Source organism: Pithys albifrons, chromosome 17 (genome assembly GCF_047495875.1).
Source record: "Pithys albifrons albifrons isolate INPA30051 chromosome 17, PitAlb_v1, whole genome shotgun sequence".
NCBI lineage: Eukaryota > Metazoa > Chordata > Aves > Passeriformes > Thamnophilidae > Pithys > Pithys albifrons.
In genome coordinates, this window is record NC_092474.1 from 11,117,045 (window position 1) to 11,137,147 (window position 20,103).

Here is a 20,103-nt window from a genome sequence, read left to right on the forward strand (position 1 = left end):
AACCAAGTCCTGTTGTAGAAATCCAGAGAAAAGACTTTTTGAGTCAGCGTTAAGGGGAAAAGCAAAACTGCTAAAAATTGTCCTTCTCTAATAAACACTCCCAGATCGTGGCACTGCTGTGGTTGGGAGGCACTTCTGGATTTCATTCAGTCTGAGCCCTGTGCTCAAAGCCCCTCTGAGCAGAGCGGGTGGGCTGGACCCCACAGCCTGCCTGGACAGCCCTCACACATCACTGACACTGCTGAGCTCCCACTGATTCCAACCTCTGACTGCTGCTTGGGTCCTACCAGAAAGATCCTCACAGCAGGTGCTCCTACTCTTTAAGCATCTTTAGAACAACTAATTAGATTGTAATTACCAAAATCATTATGGATTGCTATTTGCAAGTTAACTGTCCTTTATTTCTGTCACATCTTTCCTTTGCCTGTTTATAGATTCACAGAATGATTTGGGTTGGAAGGGACATTAAAGCCCTTCTTGTTCCACTCTCCACCTTCCACTGGGCTGGATTGTTCCAAGCCCTGTCCAGTTTAGCCTCGGACACTCCCAGGGATGGGGCAGCCACAGCTTCTCAGCCCAACCTGTGCCAGGGCCTGCCCACCCTCACAGGGAAGAATTTCTTCTTAATATAGGATAAGTTGTCCATAAAGGTCTGTGTTTCTCAGCATTAATACAGCTCTCCCCATCTGAATGGCAAATGCATGTGAGTTGTGTCAATGAGTTGTAAACCTACGGTGAAAACTACCAAAAATCAACGAATTTTAATTTAATAATGTAAATATTTTGGCTTGAATCTATGCTAAACTAAAATTACTTTTAAGATAAATGCAATACCTGGCACATCCTTTTGTTGCCATATTTTTACATATGTATTGAAAAGCCTTAGCAACTGGGAAAGGAAGTCCTAAGTAATTTACACATTCTACATAAAAACTGAATTGTTTGATCTCAAGAGTTGGAGTATGAATATTTTTGTAGAAGAATTAATTAAAGAGAAAACCAGCACTTTCCTTGTGCCATGTCTCCACCTAAAAGTGGTTACTGCCTAAAAAGTGACCATGTTCTGGCAGAGTTTGTGCATCAGTGTCTGTACAACTAAGAATGAAATTATTCAGGTTGTCTGTGTTGAAGAATTCTGAGAGTGCTGTTTGAACTGTGGGTTTGGGCCAAGGATGGTGCAGGCAGAGCTGATGGGTGTGAGGCCAAGGCCCACCCTGAGCCACACAGAGGCATTTCTCTGGATTAAACCTCCAGAATTTAATTCCAGACTGGCCTGACCTGCCAGGCCTGTGACCCACACCGGGCATTTCCCTTCACTGCTGTGGGACCCCTCACCTGCAGGCCGGGCCTGGATGGGAACTCTCCTGCAGCTGCACCAACTGCTGCTTTGGGGCACGGCGTTCTTGTGAAAGCACCAACACACCCCCCTGGCCTTTGTCGTCAGTGTCTGTGCCTCGCCAGGAGCGGAGCCCGCAGTGCTGGGGCTCCCTCAGGCCTTGGGGCTCCCTGGGGGCACCGCTCCGTCTGCCACGGCCCCAGAGAGCGCACCAGGGAGAGGAGGGGACATGAGGGGGACACACAGAGAGGACACACTGAGGGGGACACATGGAGGCCATTCGGCGGCTCGGCATTGGGGGAAAACAAGTTGCCTGCGAAGAGGAGGCAGAGCACGAGTCCGTGAGCAGCGGATCTCTCATCCGTCCCCTCACGGGTCCTCTCGTCCCCTTACGGGTCCCGGGGAGGCGGGTCCCTCACGGGTCTCCTCACACACCCCTGGCGGGTCCCTCATTGGTCCCCTCTCAGACCCCTCATGGATTCCCTCACAGTCCCCTCACGGGGTCCCTCACGGGGTCTCTCACAGTCCCCTCACGGGGTTCCTCACAGTCCCCTCACGGGGTCCCTCACGGGGTCCCTCACAGTCCCCTCACGGGGTCCCTCACAGTCCCCTCATGGATTCCCTCACAGTCCCCTCACGGGGCCCCTCACGGGGTCCCTCACAGTCCCCTCACAGGGTCCCTCACAGTCCCCTCATGGATTCCCTCACAGTCCCCTCACGGGGTCCCTCACAGTCCCCTCACGGGGTCCCTCACAGTCCCCTCACGGGGTCCCTCACAGTCCCCTCACGGCCCCGCCGTGCCCTCCCCGGCGCGCGAGGCCCCCAGTGCGCATGCGCGGCGCGCGCGAGGGCAGGGCGGTTTTCCCGCGCAGCCGCGGGGCGGGAGCGGGGCCGGCGCAGGCGCAGGCGCGGCGGCCGCAGCTGGCGGTGTGTCCCCCCCCACCCCACCCGGCCGCGGCGTGGCGCATGCGCGGCGGCGCCGCTGTCAGTTCCGGCTGTTTGTCCGGGAAGCGGCCGGGCCGGAGCCGCCGCCCCGCCATGGCCCGGGACTACGACCACCTCTTCAAGCTGCTCATCATCGGCGACAGCGGTGAGCGCGGCCGGCGCGGCCCGGGCGGCCGGGGAGCCCGCTGGCGGGGTGTCCGCCCCTTCGGGCCGTGAGGGGCCTGAGGGCGGTGGCGGCGGGGCCCGGGCGGCCGGCGCGGGGCGGCCTCCTCCGCCTCCTCCTCCACCTCCTTCTCTTCATCCTCCTCCTCCTCCTCCTGCCGGGCACGCCCGGTGCTGCTCCGCGGGGCTGTGCCGGGACCCTCCGCGCTGTGTGTGAATGGGGGGGCGCGTTCTCTCGGGCTCCGTGGGGTGTGTTTTATCCGATGGACCGACCTGCGGAACTGGCTGCCGCAGGATATTCTGGTAACCAGCTCGGCTGCCTTTGGGAAAAGGCAGATCAGGCACGGAGAGGTCGGTGCAGCCCCGCAGCGCTGCCGGCACAGCCCTGCCGAGCGCGTGTTTTGGCGGCGCCCACCGATCTGTTGCTGGGATGAGCAGGGAATTCCCTTCTCCTGTGACAGGATCGATGGGAAGGGCTGGCTGCCCTAAGGACCATTGTTTCCGGTGTGGCAACTACTACGTGTTCATAGTCATCATTATCTTAATTATTCCTTAAGACTCTCTTTGTGCTTCAGCCTGAAGTCTCAGTTCTAGAGTTTGTCGCTTTTTTTTTAATAAATCGTTAAAGAGCTGGTTGCTTTGTGTATTTCTGGTTGTAGCACAGGATGCAAATATCTATAAACAGAAAATAAAGGGGTAGTTTTAAGTGTTTTGCAAATAGACCTGTAAATTCTTCTGCAGAAGCTTCTGGAGGGCTGAGCATGTGAACTCAGCCCATGTCTGATGCTTTAGTCTGGGTTTATGAGAGCTGGGACTGGGAAGATTCCTGCCTCCAGTCCAGTTCGGTGCTGGGAACACTCCAGCAGCTTCCAGTTTAATTTCCATACACTGGAGAAGATGCACCTACCCTGCTCTCCAGCAGAGGTGTGGCCCGGGTGGCAGCAGGTCCCGGCATGCAGCGAGCACAGCTCCTGGGGAGAGTGTAAAGTTGCACTGTCTTGGCACTTGTCACCTTCAGAAGCTTTAGCTGTATGTAAAAGTGTTTATTCTGTACTAAACTGTGTCTGCATGAAGGGATCTAAAGAGGGAGAAAGAGCAGCAGCTTCAAAACTTGAACCCCAGGCAGTTTGGGAACCTGTGGATTATTACAACCAAACGCTGCATTCTGAGTAAAGCAGCAACTCTGCTGCTTGCTGATGAGTTTCAAAACTGTCCAGGCAAGATAAACAGGGTGGTGAGAACTCTAAGGAAGACTTCTCCTCATTTTAAACAATTAAATCAAATTTCTTAGCTGAGTCTTCTTGAGCAACGTCCCTACAGTGTATCCAGTGAAAGGAAAGGATTGTTGTGAGAATTGTCAGGCTGCCTGTGGTTTTCTGTTGTAATTAAATCTCACTATGTAGTTTGAGTATTGATTTTTCTCTGGTTTTGTTTTTGCTAACCCCGACAGGAAAGCTTTGTCCCTGCTTTCACAAAACAGTTTGCTTGCTGTGTTTATTGACATTTAAGCCCTGCAATAGGAAGTGGACTGACACTGGATAGGTTGATTCTGGCTCATCTGCTTTCCCCTGTATGCAAATCTGTCAAGAGGGTAGTAGGTTTGTGTGTTTTTAGAACAGGTCATCTTGAAAAGCTGCTGGTGATTTCAGCTGTGCCAGATATTTAAAAATAACACAGATGATCTGTGCTTTGCATCTGCTTCTTTAATTCACTCTGCCATTCAGTAAAATATGGGTCTTGGAAACTCATCTGGCACTGAAATTTGCTTTTAATTTTGATTGTGCAGTCCATAGGTCTTTTTTTTGTTTTTTTTTCATTTTGCTGTCTTCTCTGAGCCTTCTCCTCAGATCTTCAAATAGCTCTGTGTGGGAAGTGAGGGGTCACCCAGAGTGTGGTTTCTCTATGTGTGAACAGTGTAGGTCAGAGGCAGTGTTTGTTTAGAGAGATCGTTGTCATCAGGAGCTTGGAGAACTTCCTGAGTTCGGGAGGTTTCTCCTCTCCAGGAGCTGCCAGTTCTGGGAGCAGTGCAGGCTGTGCAGTGTGACAGGGCAGTGTGACAGGGCAGTGTGACAGAGCAGTGCAGGCTGTGCAGTGTGACAGGGCAGTGTGACAGAGCAGTGCAGGCTGTGCAGTGTGACAGGGCAGTGCAGGCTGTGCAGTGTGACAGGGCAGTGTGACAGAGCAGTGCAGGCTGTGCAGTGTGACAGGGCAGTGTGACAGGGCAGTGTGACAGAGCAGTGCAGGCTGTGCAGTGTGACAGGGCAGTGCAGGCTGTGCAGTGTGACAGGGCAGTGTGACAGAGCAGTGCAGGCTGTGCAGTGTGACAGGGCAGTGTGACAGGGCAGTGCAGGCTGTGCAGTGTGACAGGGCAGTGTGACAGGGCAGTGCAGGCTGTGCAGTGTGACAGGGCAGTGTGACAGGGCAGTGCAGGCTGTGCAGTGTGACAGGGCAGTGTGACAGGGCAGTGCAGGCTGTGCAGTGTGACAGGGCAGTGTGACAGGGCAGTGCAGGCTGTGCAGTGTGACAGGGCAGTGTGACAGGGCAGTGCAGGCTGTGCAGTGTGACAGGGCAGTGTGACAGGGCAGTGTGACAGGGCAGTGTGACAGGGCAGTGTGACAGAGCAGTGCAGGCTGTGCAGTGTGACAGGGCAGTGTGACAGGGCAGTGCAGGCTGTGCAGTGTGACAGGGCAGTGTGACAGGGCAGTGTGACAGAGCAGTGCAGGCTGTGCAGTGTGACAGAGCAGTGCAGGCTGTGCAGTGTGACAGGGCAGTGTGACAGTGCAGGCTGTGCAGTGTGACAGGGCAGTGTGACAGGGCAGGGCAGTGTGACAGGGCAGTGTGACAGAGCAGTGCAGGCTGGGCAGTGTGACAGGGCAGTGTGACAGGGCAGGGCAGTGTGACAGGGCAGGGCAGTGTGACAGGGCAGTGTGACAGGGCAGTGTGACAGGGCAGTGTGACAGGGCAGTGCAGGCTGTGCAGTGTGACAGGGCAGTGTGACAGGGCAGTGTGACAGGGCAGTGTGACAGGGCAGTGCAGGCTGTGCAGTGTGACAGGGCAGTGTGACAGGGCAGTGCAGGCTGTGCAGTGTGACAGGGCAGTGTGACAGGGCAGTGCAGGCTGTGCCGTGTGACAGGGCAGTGTGACAGGGCAGTGTGACAGGGCAGTGCAAGCTGTGCAGTGTGACAGGGCAGTGTGACAGGGCAGTGCAGGCTGTGCAGTGTGACAGGGCAGTGTGACAGGGCAGTGCAAGCTGTGCAGTGTGACAGGGCAGTGTGACAGGGCAGTGCAGGCTGTGCAGTGTGACAGGGCAGTGTGACAGAGCAGTGCAGGCTGTGCAGTGTGACAGGGCAGTGTGACAGGGCAGTGCAGGCTGTGCAGTGTGACAGGGCAGTGTCATGTGCAGCTCTGCAGTGTCGCCCAGGTCTGGCTGACCTGGGAGAAGATGGTGTGGTCTGACAGGTCTGTGGGTTCCAGCATCCCTACTTGCTTTTTACTAAGCTGAAGGCCAAGCTCTGGAAGCACAGCACTTGCTGAAACATTTGATTTTTAATTTTATTTTAAATTCTTTTTTCTTAGCTGACTCCCATTTGCAGAGATTTAGCATTTGTTAGATGACAAGTCCTCTGCTGAAGTTCAGAAACTGCTCTGCTCCCCTTGGTGAGCTCAGGATACTGACTATATGCATGCTGCAACTATTTTTTAGTAGCTCTCTTCCCTCCTTGCCCTTCCTTCTTGGATTGGTAATAATGTGAGCATGGCTTCTCTAGATGGCTCATGATTTCAGCTCTTTGCAGATGAGGCCTGGTTTACTGGAATTATGCAGATTTTTAGGCTGGTTTTTGGTTTTTGTTGGTAGCTGTCATCACATGCCAGCAGCTGAGAACTGCTGGAGTTCTGCATAGTCTTTGCATAGGTCTTGTATTACGAAGAACTTGCAAGCCATACATCCTCAGAATAATTAAGTTGAATAACTTCTACCTGAAAAGATTTAATAGATAATTACCCTGGTGAAGTTGAATTTCCTATTCATGCCACAGCAGATTTATTCTGGGGGGGAAAGGTCATTAACAGCAGAGATGTTCCACAGAGATAACAACGTGGAGGCATTTGGATGCCCAGATTCCCGTGGCTGCCTGTGCAGGAATGAGTTTCTTACAGTTCCTGACTGTGAAAATGCCTCAAGGTGTGATCAGGGTGCAAACGATCTTTTATGGCAAACCTGGATGAAGTGCTACTCAAAGCACTTAGAGAAAATGCTCCATGGAACATTTTGGCAAAAGGTGCAGCTTCAGAAAGGTGTTCTAGATGTGGAACAGGCCTGTTTTGGATGGCAGTACAGAACAGTGATTCCCCAATTCCTCTCTTTGGCTTAGGCTTCTGTTAAACCGTGGCCTTGATAAGCTTTGTAGTACCAAGGCCTGGTCTGACTGTCAGAGCAGTCCAATCCCACTGCCCTCTGCAGGGCACAGAGAATGGGGGGTGGGCAGTGGAATTCCACAGAGTAGTTCAGAGCAGTGTCCTGAGCACGTGTTAATGAGCAGGACATGCTCATTTTTGGCTCTCTCCTTAGCAGATGTAACCCTACTGATTGTAAACTTGCTTTTAGTTATTGGTCTTCTCTGACCTCTTGTACTGACCACAGTGCAGAAGATAGTCTGAGGTTTTGCTGAGGGCTGGAGGAAGGAGGGGACAACCCCCCCCTGCTCTGCTACCAGAAGCATCCTGAGTCTTGGGGTGACTGTGCTTGGTCAAACCTCCAAGGGAAGTGCTGAGATGGACAGTCAATGTAACAAATAATCTGCTGAATAAATACCTGAGTTAGCATTAAAAATGCAGTAGATGGGCAAAACACTGCTATGTTTCCTGACACCCCAAATGATGTACTCAAAGATCTTGCTGTGTTTGTTTGTCACAGGTGTGGGCAAGAGCAGCTTGCTGTTGCGTTTTGCAGATAATACCTTCTCAGGTGAGTGGTTTGTTCCCTTCAGTGAGTGAAATGCTGCAGGTTTGCTCTGCTGGTGGGCAAGGAGCTGTTCTGCACTTGCCCACTGACAGCTGTGCTAGGAATACATCATGTTTCTAACTTTGCATGTCCTGGCATAAACCTGTGCAGGGCATCCTGTCTGCTCTTCACTTGCAACTGAAAGTCCTATAGTATTTAAATACTGACGTGGTTCCAGAAATAGCTTAGATGTTTTAGCTTATGCTGTACTCTCTGCAGACTTCCTATTGGCCATTTGGAATTTAGATTGATTGAATATTGGGCTAAACCACTTACATTTGTGATATAACCAGTTTGTTGGGAGGAAACTCTTGGAACAGACTATTCAAAATAAGTGTTTGCACAAGCATTTAAAGCAAAACTTTGTCTCAAAATTTTTACAAGTGAAATAATAGTCTGTATGTTAAAAATTATCTGAATTCTAAAGGAAACTATGAATATATACTCTCATATTTACTGTCTGTTTCTTGAGATATTTGTGTGCTTACTCTTGGTCACCAGTGCAGTAGAAGAATATTATTTTGTAGCACCTACCTTTAAATTTTAAGGGTGGCATGGGATAAGTGGCTTTATGGCTAGGGAAAAAAGCTGTTTTCTGCAGATAAAACTATGCAGACCAGCAGGACATAAGGCATTTCAAACAGTAAGCAGATATGGGGAACCCTGTTCTCCCATCCAGTCTGGGAGCTGCTGCCAGGCAGTGTTGGGAAGTGTGCTCTGGGACATCCAAAATAAGCAAGCCTGAGGTTCTCACTTACCCACACTTTCCCTCCAGGCAGCTACATTACCACCATTGGAGTGGATTTTAAAATCCGGACAGTTGAGATCAATGGAGAGAAGGTGAAGCTGCAGATCTGGGACACGGCTGGCCAGGAGCGCTTCCGGACCATCACATCAACGTGAGTATCCCGGGGCCTGGCGATGTGCAGCTCTGGGTGCAGATCCTGCAGTTCAGCTTTGGGGTTGAGGCATTTGAATGCTGATGAGGTAACCATGGCTTTGTGGTTGGCACAGTGGGACTTCTCCCAGCTGTTTTGGAACTGATTGTGGTGGTGATAGGTTTGGAACTGGGATTTCAGATTTCCTCACTCTTCTGTGTGTTTCCTTCGTGGTTTTGTCTTGTTCTTCTGCTGGTGGTTTCCACATGGTAGAACCAGAGTTATTTCATTGGACGTAGCAGAAAACTTACCTTTGTAGGCTGTCCAGGATTGTCCTCTGATTAAATGCACAGCAGAAGCACAGAGTGCAAACCCCCTGCCAGTGTCATACAACTAATGAACAGCTTGGAGATCAAGGAATAGGATTTCTGATGCTTAGTTTTCCTGTAGGACAAATGCATTTTAGCAGCTGTCTTTGTGTGGAGTTCTGCTGGAGCAGACGCCCACATGGTATTAACCTTTTCCTTGGTTGGAGTTCAGATTCAAGCTCATTGTCCTTTTGAACAGCCTGTGCAGAGCTTTTCCTGTTCCTGAAGAAACCACACCCAGAGCTGCAGCACTGGGAACTAAGAATAAAATGTGTTTGTAAACTGGTTGCAGCAAAGGTGGGACCACTCACCGTGGCCCTGGGGGAAGAGGGAGAAGTACACTTGGAAATGGAACTTCTGTTTCCTTGGGTATTAACCAAAAATAGTAATTCTTGAAAGATCCAGGTGGTTCACTTGGCCTTTCATGACTCACTTCTCCTTTGGCTCCTGTTTTAGAGGAGAATCATTCCCAGCTGATGAATTGGTTAATTTACTCAGAGTTGAGAACAATGACGTTGGTTGCATGTGTGTTACGTCTGAACAGCTGGAAATGGCAGCACTGGACCCTCTGTGTGTGCCAGCCCTTTCCTCTGCGCTCTGTGCGGATATTGCCGCCTTACTCCCATTGTTCCTGAAGTGTTCAGCTTGAAAAACTCAGTTGCCCCTCGTAGGGTTCCTGTGTGTGACATCACTTCTTGTTTCGGCGCTGCAGAGGCAGCTTTGGGAAGGAAGTGGTGAGGGGGAGGCAGCAGAGCCACGCTGTGGCCCCATCAGCTGGGACAGGCCAGGCAGAGAGCCCCAATTACTGCTGAGTCAGCACGTGGCCTTCCTGTTTGCAGATTCCCTGACGCGACTCGAGCTGTGTTAATGAGCGTTGGGTCGTGGGGCTGATGCCAGCGGGTTTAGAGAGCTGTGGTGTCCAGCACAGAACAGGGAATACCAGGGAAGGAGGATTCCTTTTGTGAACAGGGATGGCTGCACATCAGACTTAGTGTAGTGTTTTGTGGAATCTTTTTTTAAAATTAACATTTAAAATAGATGAGCTGAAATGGTTTGAGGGCATTTGTGCCATGACCTGTTGGAACTCTGCTACTGCTTGATTTTGTGTAGCTTTTTACCCAAGTGAGGTACTTTTACTCTGGGGGCAGTGAAAGTCCCAGTTTTCCTGCCTTACCTCTGCTAAAGTAGTCAGAGAGTCTTCCATGATCAGGGAAGAAGGATTTGAATTTTGTGCAATTTTAAGTAAAGAAATTCCTGTGTCCAAGCGCATTTAAAGTGCTGTGGAAAACACTTTGGGAATGCTGGTTACATGGGCAGGAGGGCTCCAGGTTGGCAAGCTGTGACTGTCTAGTGGTCCTAATCATATCACCTATAAAACCAGGAGATAAGATTTGAATTTTAGAAGTGGTTCTATTTTTTTTCCTTGATTTTTGGCAAAGTAATACTATAACTTATTTACTCATCCCAAACTAAGTGGCAAATCAGAGTACCTTGCTGGTACTTACAGAAGGGCTTGGCTGTCAGATCAGGGGTGGAGTGTGAGTGCCCTGTGGTCTGTCCAGTCTTTGATTAGATGTAGGTTTAGACTGAGGGTAAGAATATAAAAGGTGTTCCTTGGTTGGGTATTACAGTAGCCAGGAAGTGCCTTTACAGTGAAAGGCAGAGTTCAGATTGATGTTGAGCCAAGGCTGGCAAGCAACCTGAAATTAGAGCCCATCTGGTAATTACAGTAATAGGTTGGAAGTACTGCTGTGTGGACTAAGAATTGTGAAATGGTAGAGGTGGTAGGAAGTTAATAGTGGAAAATTGGGAAACATTAAAAGGTTGTACTTGTTTGATTTTACTTCACTACACCTACAGAAGTTGGAAAAGGGAATAAAACTGTTAAGGAACAGAAATCAAGTTGATCTGGGGTATTCTACAGAAGCTCAAGAAAAGTAAACTAGATCAGAATTTCAGACTGGGAAGTGCACAGGTAGCTGGTTTATTGGCTGTTACATGTGGGATGGCTGGTGCCCACAGTGGGAGGAGAGGCCAAGCTGTGTGAGCTTGGCTGGCATGGAATGGCATCCAGAGTAAATTTGATTTAAATTCACCAGAGCTGTAGCATGCCAGGACACAGCTGGGTTAGCAGGAACACTTAAGATGCATGAACAGCCAGTCCCCACACTTAATTTGCTCTTGTAGACTGATTCAGGACTGTGGGTTTAGGGTTTAAGCTTTACATGATAGTTGTCAGGTGCCTGTTCAGGATGAACAGTGACAGCAGAGGCACCTTCTGCCATGGTTTCCCTTGGAATGGCATGTCAAGAGGGGGATAAGCTCTGTGAGATGGTAGAGTTGGTGTGTCTTTTAAACCTGATATGACTGTTAAAAGACTGGTCTGTCTGACCTGTGACAATAGATGTGCTTCCAGGAATGTGAAAGAAAGATGAGTATGAAACCAGAGAAGAAGGCTCTGGAAATGGTTAGAGTTCTAGATGAATGAAAAGCAAGGAAACATGTGCTACAACATAGTGAAAGATTAGCATGAAGCTGGATTAAACCAGTGACCTCTCTCTCACATTTGGCAGTTACACATTTTCCTGGAAAAATGAGCATCTGGGCCCGACTGGGCTGATGTAGTCAATAAAACTCTTTTACATCTGATTTAGCTACTACTGTGCTTCATGAAACTGTTACAACTCCAGATGTTAATGTGGGGAAGCATTTACTGGAGGAAATATGAGAACCTTCTCATTGCAGCAGGGGGTCCCAAAAAATGGCAATTGTTCCCTCCTGCTTAGCAGGGCCATGTCAGAGTCATGGGGGTGGGTGCAGTGGTTGAGGAACAGGATGGGTTTGAGTGACCCTTCTGAAGATCCTCTGTGTCAACTCTGCACTGTTACTAGGTAATGTGTCAAAAGCAATAAGCTTATGTTTCTAAACTTTAATTCTAATGGTAGAAAAAGCAACAGAGGTGTTTTTTTCAACTTAAATGTTGACATTCTTAAGCCTTTTTCACACCAAAGCTAAATGTAAAGCCTTTAGATCTAGAGAACTCTTCCAGCCAAAGCATCCAGGGGCACATACAGGTCAAGGTTATTTGTTTTTCACCTTAACAGGGTACTTTCATGGAGACTCTAAACATGAACAACTGGTCTATAATGGGTTTTTTGTGTTTCACTGAGGTATTTATCACCAGTAGCAGCAGGTGCTGGAGGTTTGCAGGGTGTGTGGCAGAGCAGAGTCAGCATCAGTCCTTGAACGAGAGGCTGAGATTGAGAACTTATTTCTCTTCTGCTCCCATTTCTGTGGTATCCACCTTCCTTAAAATGTGGATGGGAAGGAGATAAGCCATTCTTTCCCTTGTGTCAAAGCCTTGACTACCTCTTGGTTGCCAGAAGCACAAAATTTACACCTACTCCTCCCTGAATGCCAAAAGCCCCATCTGTTCTCTACTTGCCAAAGCCCACAACTTGTTATAAAAGCAACTCTGCACTGCATCATTCTGGAAGTTGAAGTATGGGGTAGGATAAATCAGATTTTGTTTTCTAGTGCTGTCCTGCAATTGGGGTTGGAGAATCTTTGCTGTGCTTGTTGAGCCTGCAGTGTTATCTGGGATGGAGAAATGTATCAAACAACTGATAGAAAATACCATGACCAGCTTTTTGAGAGCAAATGTGTATTATGGGGCTTAAGAGTTAGAGAATAATAGGTAGTTGTGGTCTTCTCTCTCAGGCTTATCTCTCTTGGTAATGACAGCCAGTGGAGAAAATGGCATTTGAGTGTAGATGAGGGGTTGGCAACCTTTCTAGAACGATGTGCCAGACAATTTTCCGTTCCAAAAATAGCAGCAGTGTGTGCTTGGTAGGCACTCAGCAGGACTCAGGGGCTGCTGTCTCGCACAAAGGAGGATATTTCTGATGAAGTGGTTGGCAATATTAGTGCTTTGTGGCAGGAGCTCCCAGCCCATGCAGGGTTCCTGTTGCTGTGGTGTCTCTGCTCAGGGCCAGCCCACGGTCCTGGTCCCAGGAGCAAACACCGACTGTGCTGACGGCGTGTCAGGAGTGGGATCTGTGTGTGCTGGCAGCGTGTTTGCTGCTCCCTGGCATTGTGTGCTTGCCTGAGAATGAAATCTGGGTGCGTGGGCAGGGCAGGAGCAGCAGGACACTCTGTGGGGTCCTGTTGGGATGGCAGCGCTGCCAGGCTGGGCTCAGGGTGTGCAGCAGAGCGAGGGCTGTGTAGGTGTAGCCAAACACTGCACTTCTCCAAAGGCTGAGAGTTGTCTTTGCAATGCTCAGAGTTAGGGGGGAAGTGGTGGGTCAGCCTGAGGGCTGCTGAGGTAAAAGACTATTAGGTGATACATATATATATATTAGGTGTCTGTAAGTGTCTATAACTATCTGTAACTGCCTGAAGGGAAGTTCTGGCCAGGTGGGGGTTGGTCTCTTCTCCCAGGCACTCAGCAATAGGACAAGGGGGCACGATGGGCTCACGCTCTCCCAGGGGAAATTGAAGTTGGAGATCAGAAAGAAATTCTTTGCAGAGAGAGTGCTCAGGCATTGGAATGGGCTGCCCAGAGAGGGGGTGGATTCCCCATCCCTGGAGGTTTTTAACCTGAGCTTGGCCGTGGCACTGAGTGCCATGATCTGGTAAAGGGACTGGAGTTGGACCAAGGGTTGGACTCGATGATCTCAGAGGTCTTTTCCAACCCAATCAATTCTATGATTCTATGGGAGTGTCTGGAGATAATTAGTTTATTGTTCAGCTGTGGTGAAATGTGGTGTGTTGGTCCCTCTCTGGTGCTGTCTCACAAACCAGTATTCACCACAACCAGTGCAGCACGTGTTGCTGTCAGCAGAGAATAGGTTATTTTTGCAACGTGTGGATTCAGGCCATGGAATGCTTTTTCCTCTCAAGGATCTAAGTTATGAATTAAAGTTGAGCTTGTAACAAAATAAAGCACAAATGGAGTGCTGTAGCAAGTTTTAAAGCTGTTAAAGGAGCTGACTGTGAAAGGACTAGAACATCTGAAAGTGCAGGATCTCTTGCTGGCTGGGAATAAGTAATTCTTACCTGAGTTAGCTCTTGCCAGGTAAAGTGAATGTACAGCATAAATTACTGGTAAAACGTGGCATGGGAGAAGTATTTTTCTGTCTTCTGCAAGTGCCCAGATGAGCAGTAAGAGCAGATTGTTCTGTAGAGCAGGTACCATGTCATGGAGAAGTGCTGATACCCAGGGATGCTGAGACCAGGGGAGGAAGGCATGTGACTCTGTGAGGGGTGTGTGACTCTCTGGAGCTCTGTCTGATGGTCTGTAAAGGCAAGTGGCTTCTGTTACAGAAGGATGATAGAATCAGAGTCACAGAATGGATTGGGTTGGAAAAGACCTCCCAGATCATCTCCAACTCCAGTCCCTTTACCAGATCATGGCACTCAGTGCCACAGCCAATCTCAGCTGAAAAACCTCCAGGGATGGGGAATCCACCCCCTCTCTGGGCAGCCCATTCCAATGCCTGAGCACTCTCTCTGCAAAGAATTTTTTTCTGCTCTCCAACTTCAATTTCCCCTGGCAGAGCTTGAGCCCATCGTGCCCCCTTGTCCTATTGCTGAGTGCCTGGGAGAAGAGACCAACCCCCACCTGGCCAGAACTTCCCTTCAGGGAGTTCTAGACAGTGCTGAGGTCACCTCTGAGCCTCCTCTTCTCCAGGCTAAACACCCCCAGTTCCCTCAGCCTCTCCCCACAGCACTTGTGCTCCAGTCCCTTCTCCAGCCTCGTTGCTCTTCTCTGGCCCCGCTCCAGCCCCTCAATCTCTTTCCTGAACTGAGGGGCCCAGAACTGAACACAACACTCAAGGTGTGGCCTCCCCAACGCAGAGTCCAGGGGAAGGGTCACTGACTGGAGGTGGAAAGAGACAGTGACTTGTTCAAGCCCATCAGTAGCAAAGTGAGATGAAGCTTTGAGATCTGAAAGGTGTGTTTGGGTTAAATTCAAGGGCTTTGAAGTCCAAAGGTGTGTTCACTGAGTTGGAATAAGCTATCAAAGAGGAGTGGAATGGTCACAGTGGACACCCCTGAAGGCAGTGGAAGGGATAGTGCTGCAAGAGGTGCTTGTGGTAAGGACTAGGAATTCTGTCACAATTTAAGGGAAAATCCTTAATATTGTGTGCTGGTTTCTTGAATTTGTTTTATTAAAAAATTTAATATTGATCATAGGAAAGAGGAGAGGATGAAAGGAAAAGAATAAAGCTACACATAATATAAAAAATGGATGGTGGTGAAGACTTCACTATCAGCTGTTGTACTTGTTTTTTGTTTAGTCAAAGCTGCCTAATTTGCAGTAGGGAACATACCTGGCAGCCCCATGAATGTGGCTGAAAACTGAGAAGGTGGAGCTTGTTTTTATTTATGCAGCATTCTCATGGTGCACACAGGGTCTGCCTTTGGTAGGTTCATGCAGGTGATAATGTTGGAACTTGAATTCAGATATTTTTCTTGCCTATCAGAGTTGCTCATCATCTCTTAAAGGTGCTGGTTTCCCAAGATTAATGGGAATAAACTGAAATGAAGCTTATTTTTAATGGGTGAAGGTAGCAGAGCGCATGGAACGTACATATGGAGTCGATCTGTTGAGTGGGAAGGTGTGATCAGAGCACAGTCGCTCAACAAGACAGAAATTTTTGTGAGCTCAAGAGAGCTGTGACTGAGGGTTGAATATATTTGGAGATCTGCTGGAATTCTGGTCTGTAAGTGATCTTTCACAGATAACAAAATTACTGCAGAAACTTGGTGTGGTTTGTGCAGCCCCAAGGTTCCCATCACAGCCAGTGCTGACACGCTGGGGGTACACTGGGCATGTGGCTGGGAGACAATATTAGTGCTTTGAGGTCTTGATAAGCTGAACAAGGAAGTTATTACCAGTCTTTGGACTTTGAAACCTACTTGTATAGACTGAGTGAGCAGGGAGGTCTGTAGGTTTAGAGGAATAGCATGTGATCGAGCTGTTATAAAGAACTTTATGAGTCTCAGTAGAAAGAAAATGGAGGCACTTGGTTGCTGTAACCTGTGGATTGTAACAATCCTGTAGAAGCTCAGTGGAAAAGAAAGAGCTGAGAAGGTGATACCCAGCCCGAGTTAACATTTGTTGTCCTTTGCTGCTCCACAGGTATTACAGAGGAACACACGGGGTCATTGTTGTCTACGACGTAACAAGTGCAGAATCTTTTGTGAATGTAAAACGGTGGTTGCATGAAATTAATCAAAATTGTGATGATGTCTGTCGGATACTGGGTAAGCAATCACAGAAGGACATCAGCTTATTCAGGGGGCTGCTGCTGAAGTGCCAAACTGACTCTGCTTTGCTTTGCTTTCCTTTTTTTAGTGGGGAATAAGAACGATGACCCAGAGCGAAAAGTGGTAGAAACAGAAGATGCCTATAAATTTGCTGGGCAGATGGAGATCCAGCTGTTTGAGACCAGCGCCAAAGAAAATATTAATGTGGAAGAGGTAACACAATATTCAGAAGAGTGTAGACAGAACGATTTGGGGATGATGGTGTGGGGAAAAATTACAAATTACTTTCTTCCCATTGAGGGAGAAAGAAAAAATGCTTTGCATGAGTTGCAAGTGAGTTGATAAAATGTCAAAAACAGACATCCAGCTGTGCTTGGAAGAGTTGGAGAACTGAAATGAAGGGGCCCACACTGCATTTTCGAGAGCTTTGTAGTGCTCATGTGCTAGGCATGGTCTCAGGAAGGACTTGCCACTATGGAGAGTGCTTGTGGGAGGCAGGACTGCCCGGTCTTCACTCCTGGCCTCAGCTGCCACACTGCCCTGTTCTTATTTACTGCTTTGGAAAAGGGGACAGGGGTGCTATGGATTAGCTTGGGAGTGGGCTGGGAAGATCCTGGCTTTCCTCTTGGCCTGTAGTGGGTTGGGGAAGATCTCTGAAGCATTACTCAAGTATCTAGAGCAGTGGAGTTGCTTCAAAAGAGCAGCAACCCCACAGGAGCCAGCGCAAGTTCCAGGGTGCTCTGACCCTGCTTGTTTCTCTTGCAGATGTTTAATTGCATTACAGAGCTTGTCCTGCGAGCAAAGAAAGAAAACTTAGCAAAGCAGCAACAGCAGCAACAGAACGACGTGGTGAAGCTAACGAAGAACAGTAAAAGGAAGAAGAGGTGCTGCTAATGCCCCTTCCCTGCTGCAGAGACTCTGCTCTCAGACAGATCAGCCCCTCCAGCTAGACTCGGGCCATTCCACTGGGGCAGGCTTTGGGAGGACTTTCTCAGTTTTGTGCCGTTATTTAAAGATTATTTTTCTCCATGTTTTCTATCAAGAGGCGCTGGCACCTTCCCACTTAGTGCCAAGAAGGTATCGGATGGAATTTTGCCCCCTCTCCTCCCCTGCTCATTCCAGTGCGCCTTGTAGACAAGAAGGACGTTGCCTACCAAGTGGACTAATTAACCCAAGAGTTTGTATATAATGTATATTGCTTTAACCAGCCTTGCCTCCCTATTGTCGCTTTGGCTTCTGCCTTCTTAATGTCAACCAATCATGGACTGCAGAGTTCATCTTTTTAAAGAAATAGTACCAAGTTCTTAATTGGAGTTGGCCCCAGGCTGGCAGCGACTGCTCCCGGGGCCTCTGGCTGCATTTCTGTTGGGCTCCAGGCTGGCAGTGGGTGCCCCTGGGGCCTCTGGCTTCTCCTGGAGTGTCCCAGGCTTTTCCTGGGGCTCAGGCTGTGTTTTTCTAGGTACCAGGATTGCAGGGTCACTGCTGGAGCCCCTGGGCTGGCCGCTGGTGTTGCTGCTGGGGCCTTGGATTGCAGTTTGCCATGATCCAGATTTGAGACTGGATCCTTGGGTTTGACCTCCTTGTGCTCCAGCCCAGCTGTACCTGTGCTCTCCTGTAGTTTGGATCAAGATACTGGAAAACAAACTGACCTGCAGAAGTGGGATTTGTTTGGATAAAACCTTTTTTTTTTTTTAACTCCTTTGACCTCTGCTTCTGGTTCTGCCAGTGTCCTAAGTGAGGGTCCATTTCTTTTGAGAAGAACAAAAATCATGTGATTCTGCCAAAACCCCCAAACTTCTCCTTGTTGCCCTGTCCACAAATAGGCAATCTGAACTTGAATGTGAATTTTGGTGGCAAAGCTTTTGTTTTTGAGAGAGAAAAGGCATGAAAATAAATCTGGCTGTTCTGCATTGATATCTGAATACGAAAGCTGCTGCAGGATCATTCCCAGGACTCTTCTGTTAGGAAGGAGGACTGCTGTTTGCTGCAAAGAAATGGAAAGCTGGCTTGCTTGGGTTATGTGGTGGTGGAGGATCACCCTTGGAAACAAACTGGGCTCACTGTGCTCAAGGTTTTCCTGGCCCTCGTCGGCCTTTCTGGGAAAACGAGGGCTCAGTTCCTCGGTCTGAATAGATGTAGTTAAAGGTGGAGAGTGTATGTGTGTGTAACTAAGATATCACATGTCTGGGCTGAAAGGGACATGCTCAGCACCTGAATAATTGCCTAAATAATATTAAGAATAATTTTTCTTTAAAATTACTAAAAGGCATGGAGGGTATGACTTCCTTTAAGGCCTTGAAGGTAGGCGTGCTCAGTGTGTCAGTCCGTGGCCCTATGGAATTGCTGGCCTTAGTTTGGTAGGATGTGATTCACTGATGTCCATGAGCTTGGAGTCAGCCCACTTGTCTCCCTTCCTCCCCCTTTTCCCAGGAGAGGCGAAATTTTAGTCACTTACTTGCCTGCATTTTTTTAGGTTTTTCGGGTTATGGTAAAAGCCCCGAACATACAATCACATCACAGTCAATCACTTTAAAGACTTTTTACGAGATGCAAACAATGAATGTGTAACACGTGGGGTTTTTAAATCAATTGAGGTGCTGGGAGTTGTATCCAGCTGCCTTCACCCTTCCCTTTTCTTCACATATCTTGCATTGGTAACCCAAGAATAAGAGTGAGCTGGGATGATACTGCTGGAGTGCTAATTGTAAGACTTGAGTGGCTGTGGGAAGTGGCAGCTGAAGTCCCACCAGTCCATCCTGTCTGCTCTGATGTCGAATGGGGTTTGTGCTGGGAGGGCTGGGCCACCCCCAGAGCCCTCCTGTGGGAATGAAGCTGTCCTGTGGTAGTTACCCCTGCAATGAAGGGCCCAGCTGTGTTACTTTGGGACTCTTGTAGTGTGTGTGCAGATCTAGGAGGGAGTAACTTCTTACAGGCAGAAGTAAAGAAAATGTCTGAATTTACTGGAAATGATGCAATAAAATGAGGAAATGGTGCACCCAAGCCTGGAGTCTTCTCTTATATGGAAAAGTTGGTCCTCTTTGAGTCCAGGTCTTTGTGGCCGTGGTTTGAACTCTGCAAATCCAGGTTTCCATCTTCCTGGCTTAAAGTGGGAATGTCTTTATTTTTTTCCCCCAGAGCTGGCTGTAGAGGAGCAGCTACCTCTGCTCTTGCCATGACTATTCAATTGGAGAGGGTGGGGACTGTGTATCTAGTGGTGCTGATGTGAAGTTTCCTAAATGTTGAGCAATGGAATGTCTAACTGGTTTGCTAGGATTATTTCTGTAATGAAAGTTTCTAATTATGCTTTTTAAATAATTTTAAAAAACTAAAAATAAAGGTTACAAGCTGCCAAATCTTTTCCAAGGCTCTGTTTCCTCTGCTGTCCAGCACCTGGAGGTGGAGGGTGGCAAGCCAGGGGTGAGCTCTGCTGTGTGTAGAGGGAATATTGACAAAACCACAATAAATGCTTTCAAATGTCCAGTTGCTATTTTAGTTTTAAATGTGAATGAAGAGTTAAGCTGGAACTGGTAGTTTATTTCTGCGTGAAAGGGAGATGCTCATGATTGTGCTGTGACCTTTTGTCTTTCTGTTCAACAAGTTTTGGGTGAGCTTTGAAAGCTTCTCCAAGGCAGCAGGGGGGACCCCCGAGGGGATTAAAAAGCATCTGGAGTCTGCCCTCACTTTCCCAGGACATTAATGTGTGTTTAATGAATCTGTGAAGGACTCTGCAGCCGTGGCTGTGCCTGCTGCCCCCAGCACCCCCTGCCCAGCTGCCCCCAGCACCCCCTGCCCAGCTGCCCCCAGCACCCCTTGCCCGGCTGCCCCCAGCGCCCCCTGCCCAGCTGCCCCCAGTGCCCCCTGCCCAGCTGCCCCCAGCACCCCCTGCCCTGCTGCCCCCAGCACCCCTTGCCCAGCTGCCCCCAGCACCCCCTGCCCAGCTGCCCCCAGCACCCCTTGCCCAGCTGCCCCCAGCACCCCCTGCCCTGCTGCCCTCAGCACCCCTTGCCCTGCTGCCCCCAGCACCCCCTGCCCGGCTGCCCTCAGCACCCCCTGCCCGGCTGCCCCCAGCACCCCCTGCCCGGCTGCCCCCAGCACCCCCTGCCCGGCTGCCCTCAGCACCCCCTGCCCTGCTGGCCT

General features: G+C 49.2%; 1 protein-coding gene across 1 annotated transcript; it reads left to right on the forward strand.

The window, feature by feature from the left end:
* The first annotated feature begins 2,298 nt into the window (after window positions 1–2,298).
* RAB35 (RAB35, member RAS oncogene family) lies at window positions 2,299–19,444 on the forward strand. The gene is made up of 6 exons (XM_071572198.1): window positions 2,299–2,426; window positions 7,359–7,409; window positions 8,221–8,344; window positions 15,839–15,963; window positions 16,055–16,179; window positions 16,732–19,444. Exons 1-6 carry the CDS (start codon window positions 2,303–2,305, stop codon window positions 16,858–16,860), a joined length of 678 nt encoding a protein of 225 aa, XP_071428299.1. The 5' UTR covers window positions 2,299–2,302; the 3' UTR covers window positions 16,861–19,444.
* Window positions 19,445–20,103: the final 659 nt, after the last annotated feature.

Bases quoted from the DNA above. Each gene is read 5' to 3' on its own strand.
- RAB35 (XM_071572198.1), top strand. From the start codon at position 2,303: ATGCGCGGCGGCGCCGCTGTCAGTTCCGGCTGTTTGTCCGGGAAGCGG. The intron at 2,427-7,358 runs GTGAGCGCGGCC...TGTTTGTCACAG, and splicing joins GCTCATCATCGGCGACAGCG to GTGTGGGCAAGAGCAGCTTG. The intron at 16,180-16,731 runs GTAACACAATAT...TTTCTCTTGCAG, and splicing joins AAAATATTAATGTGGAAGAG to ATGTTTAATTGCATTACAGA.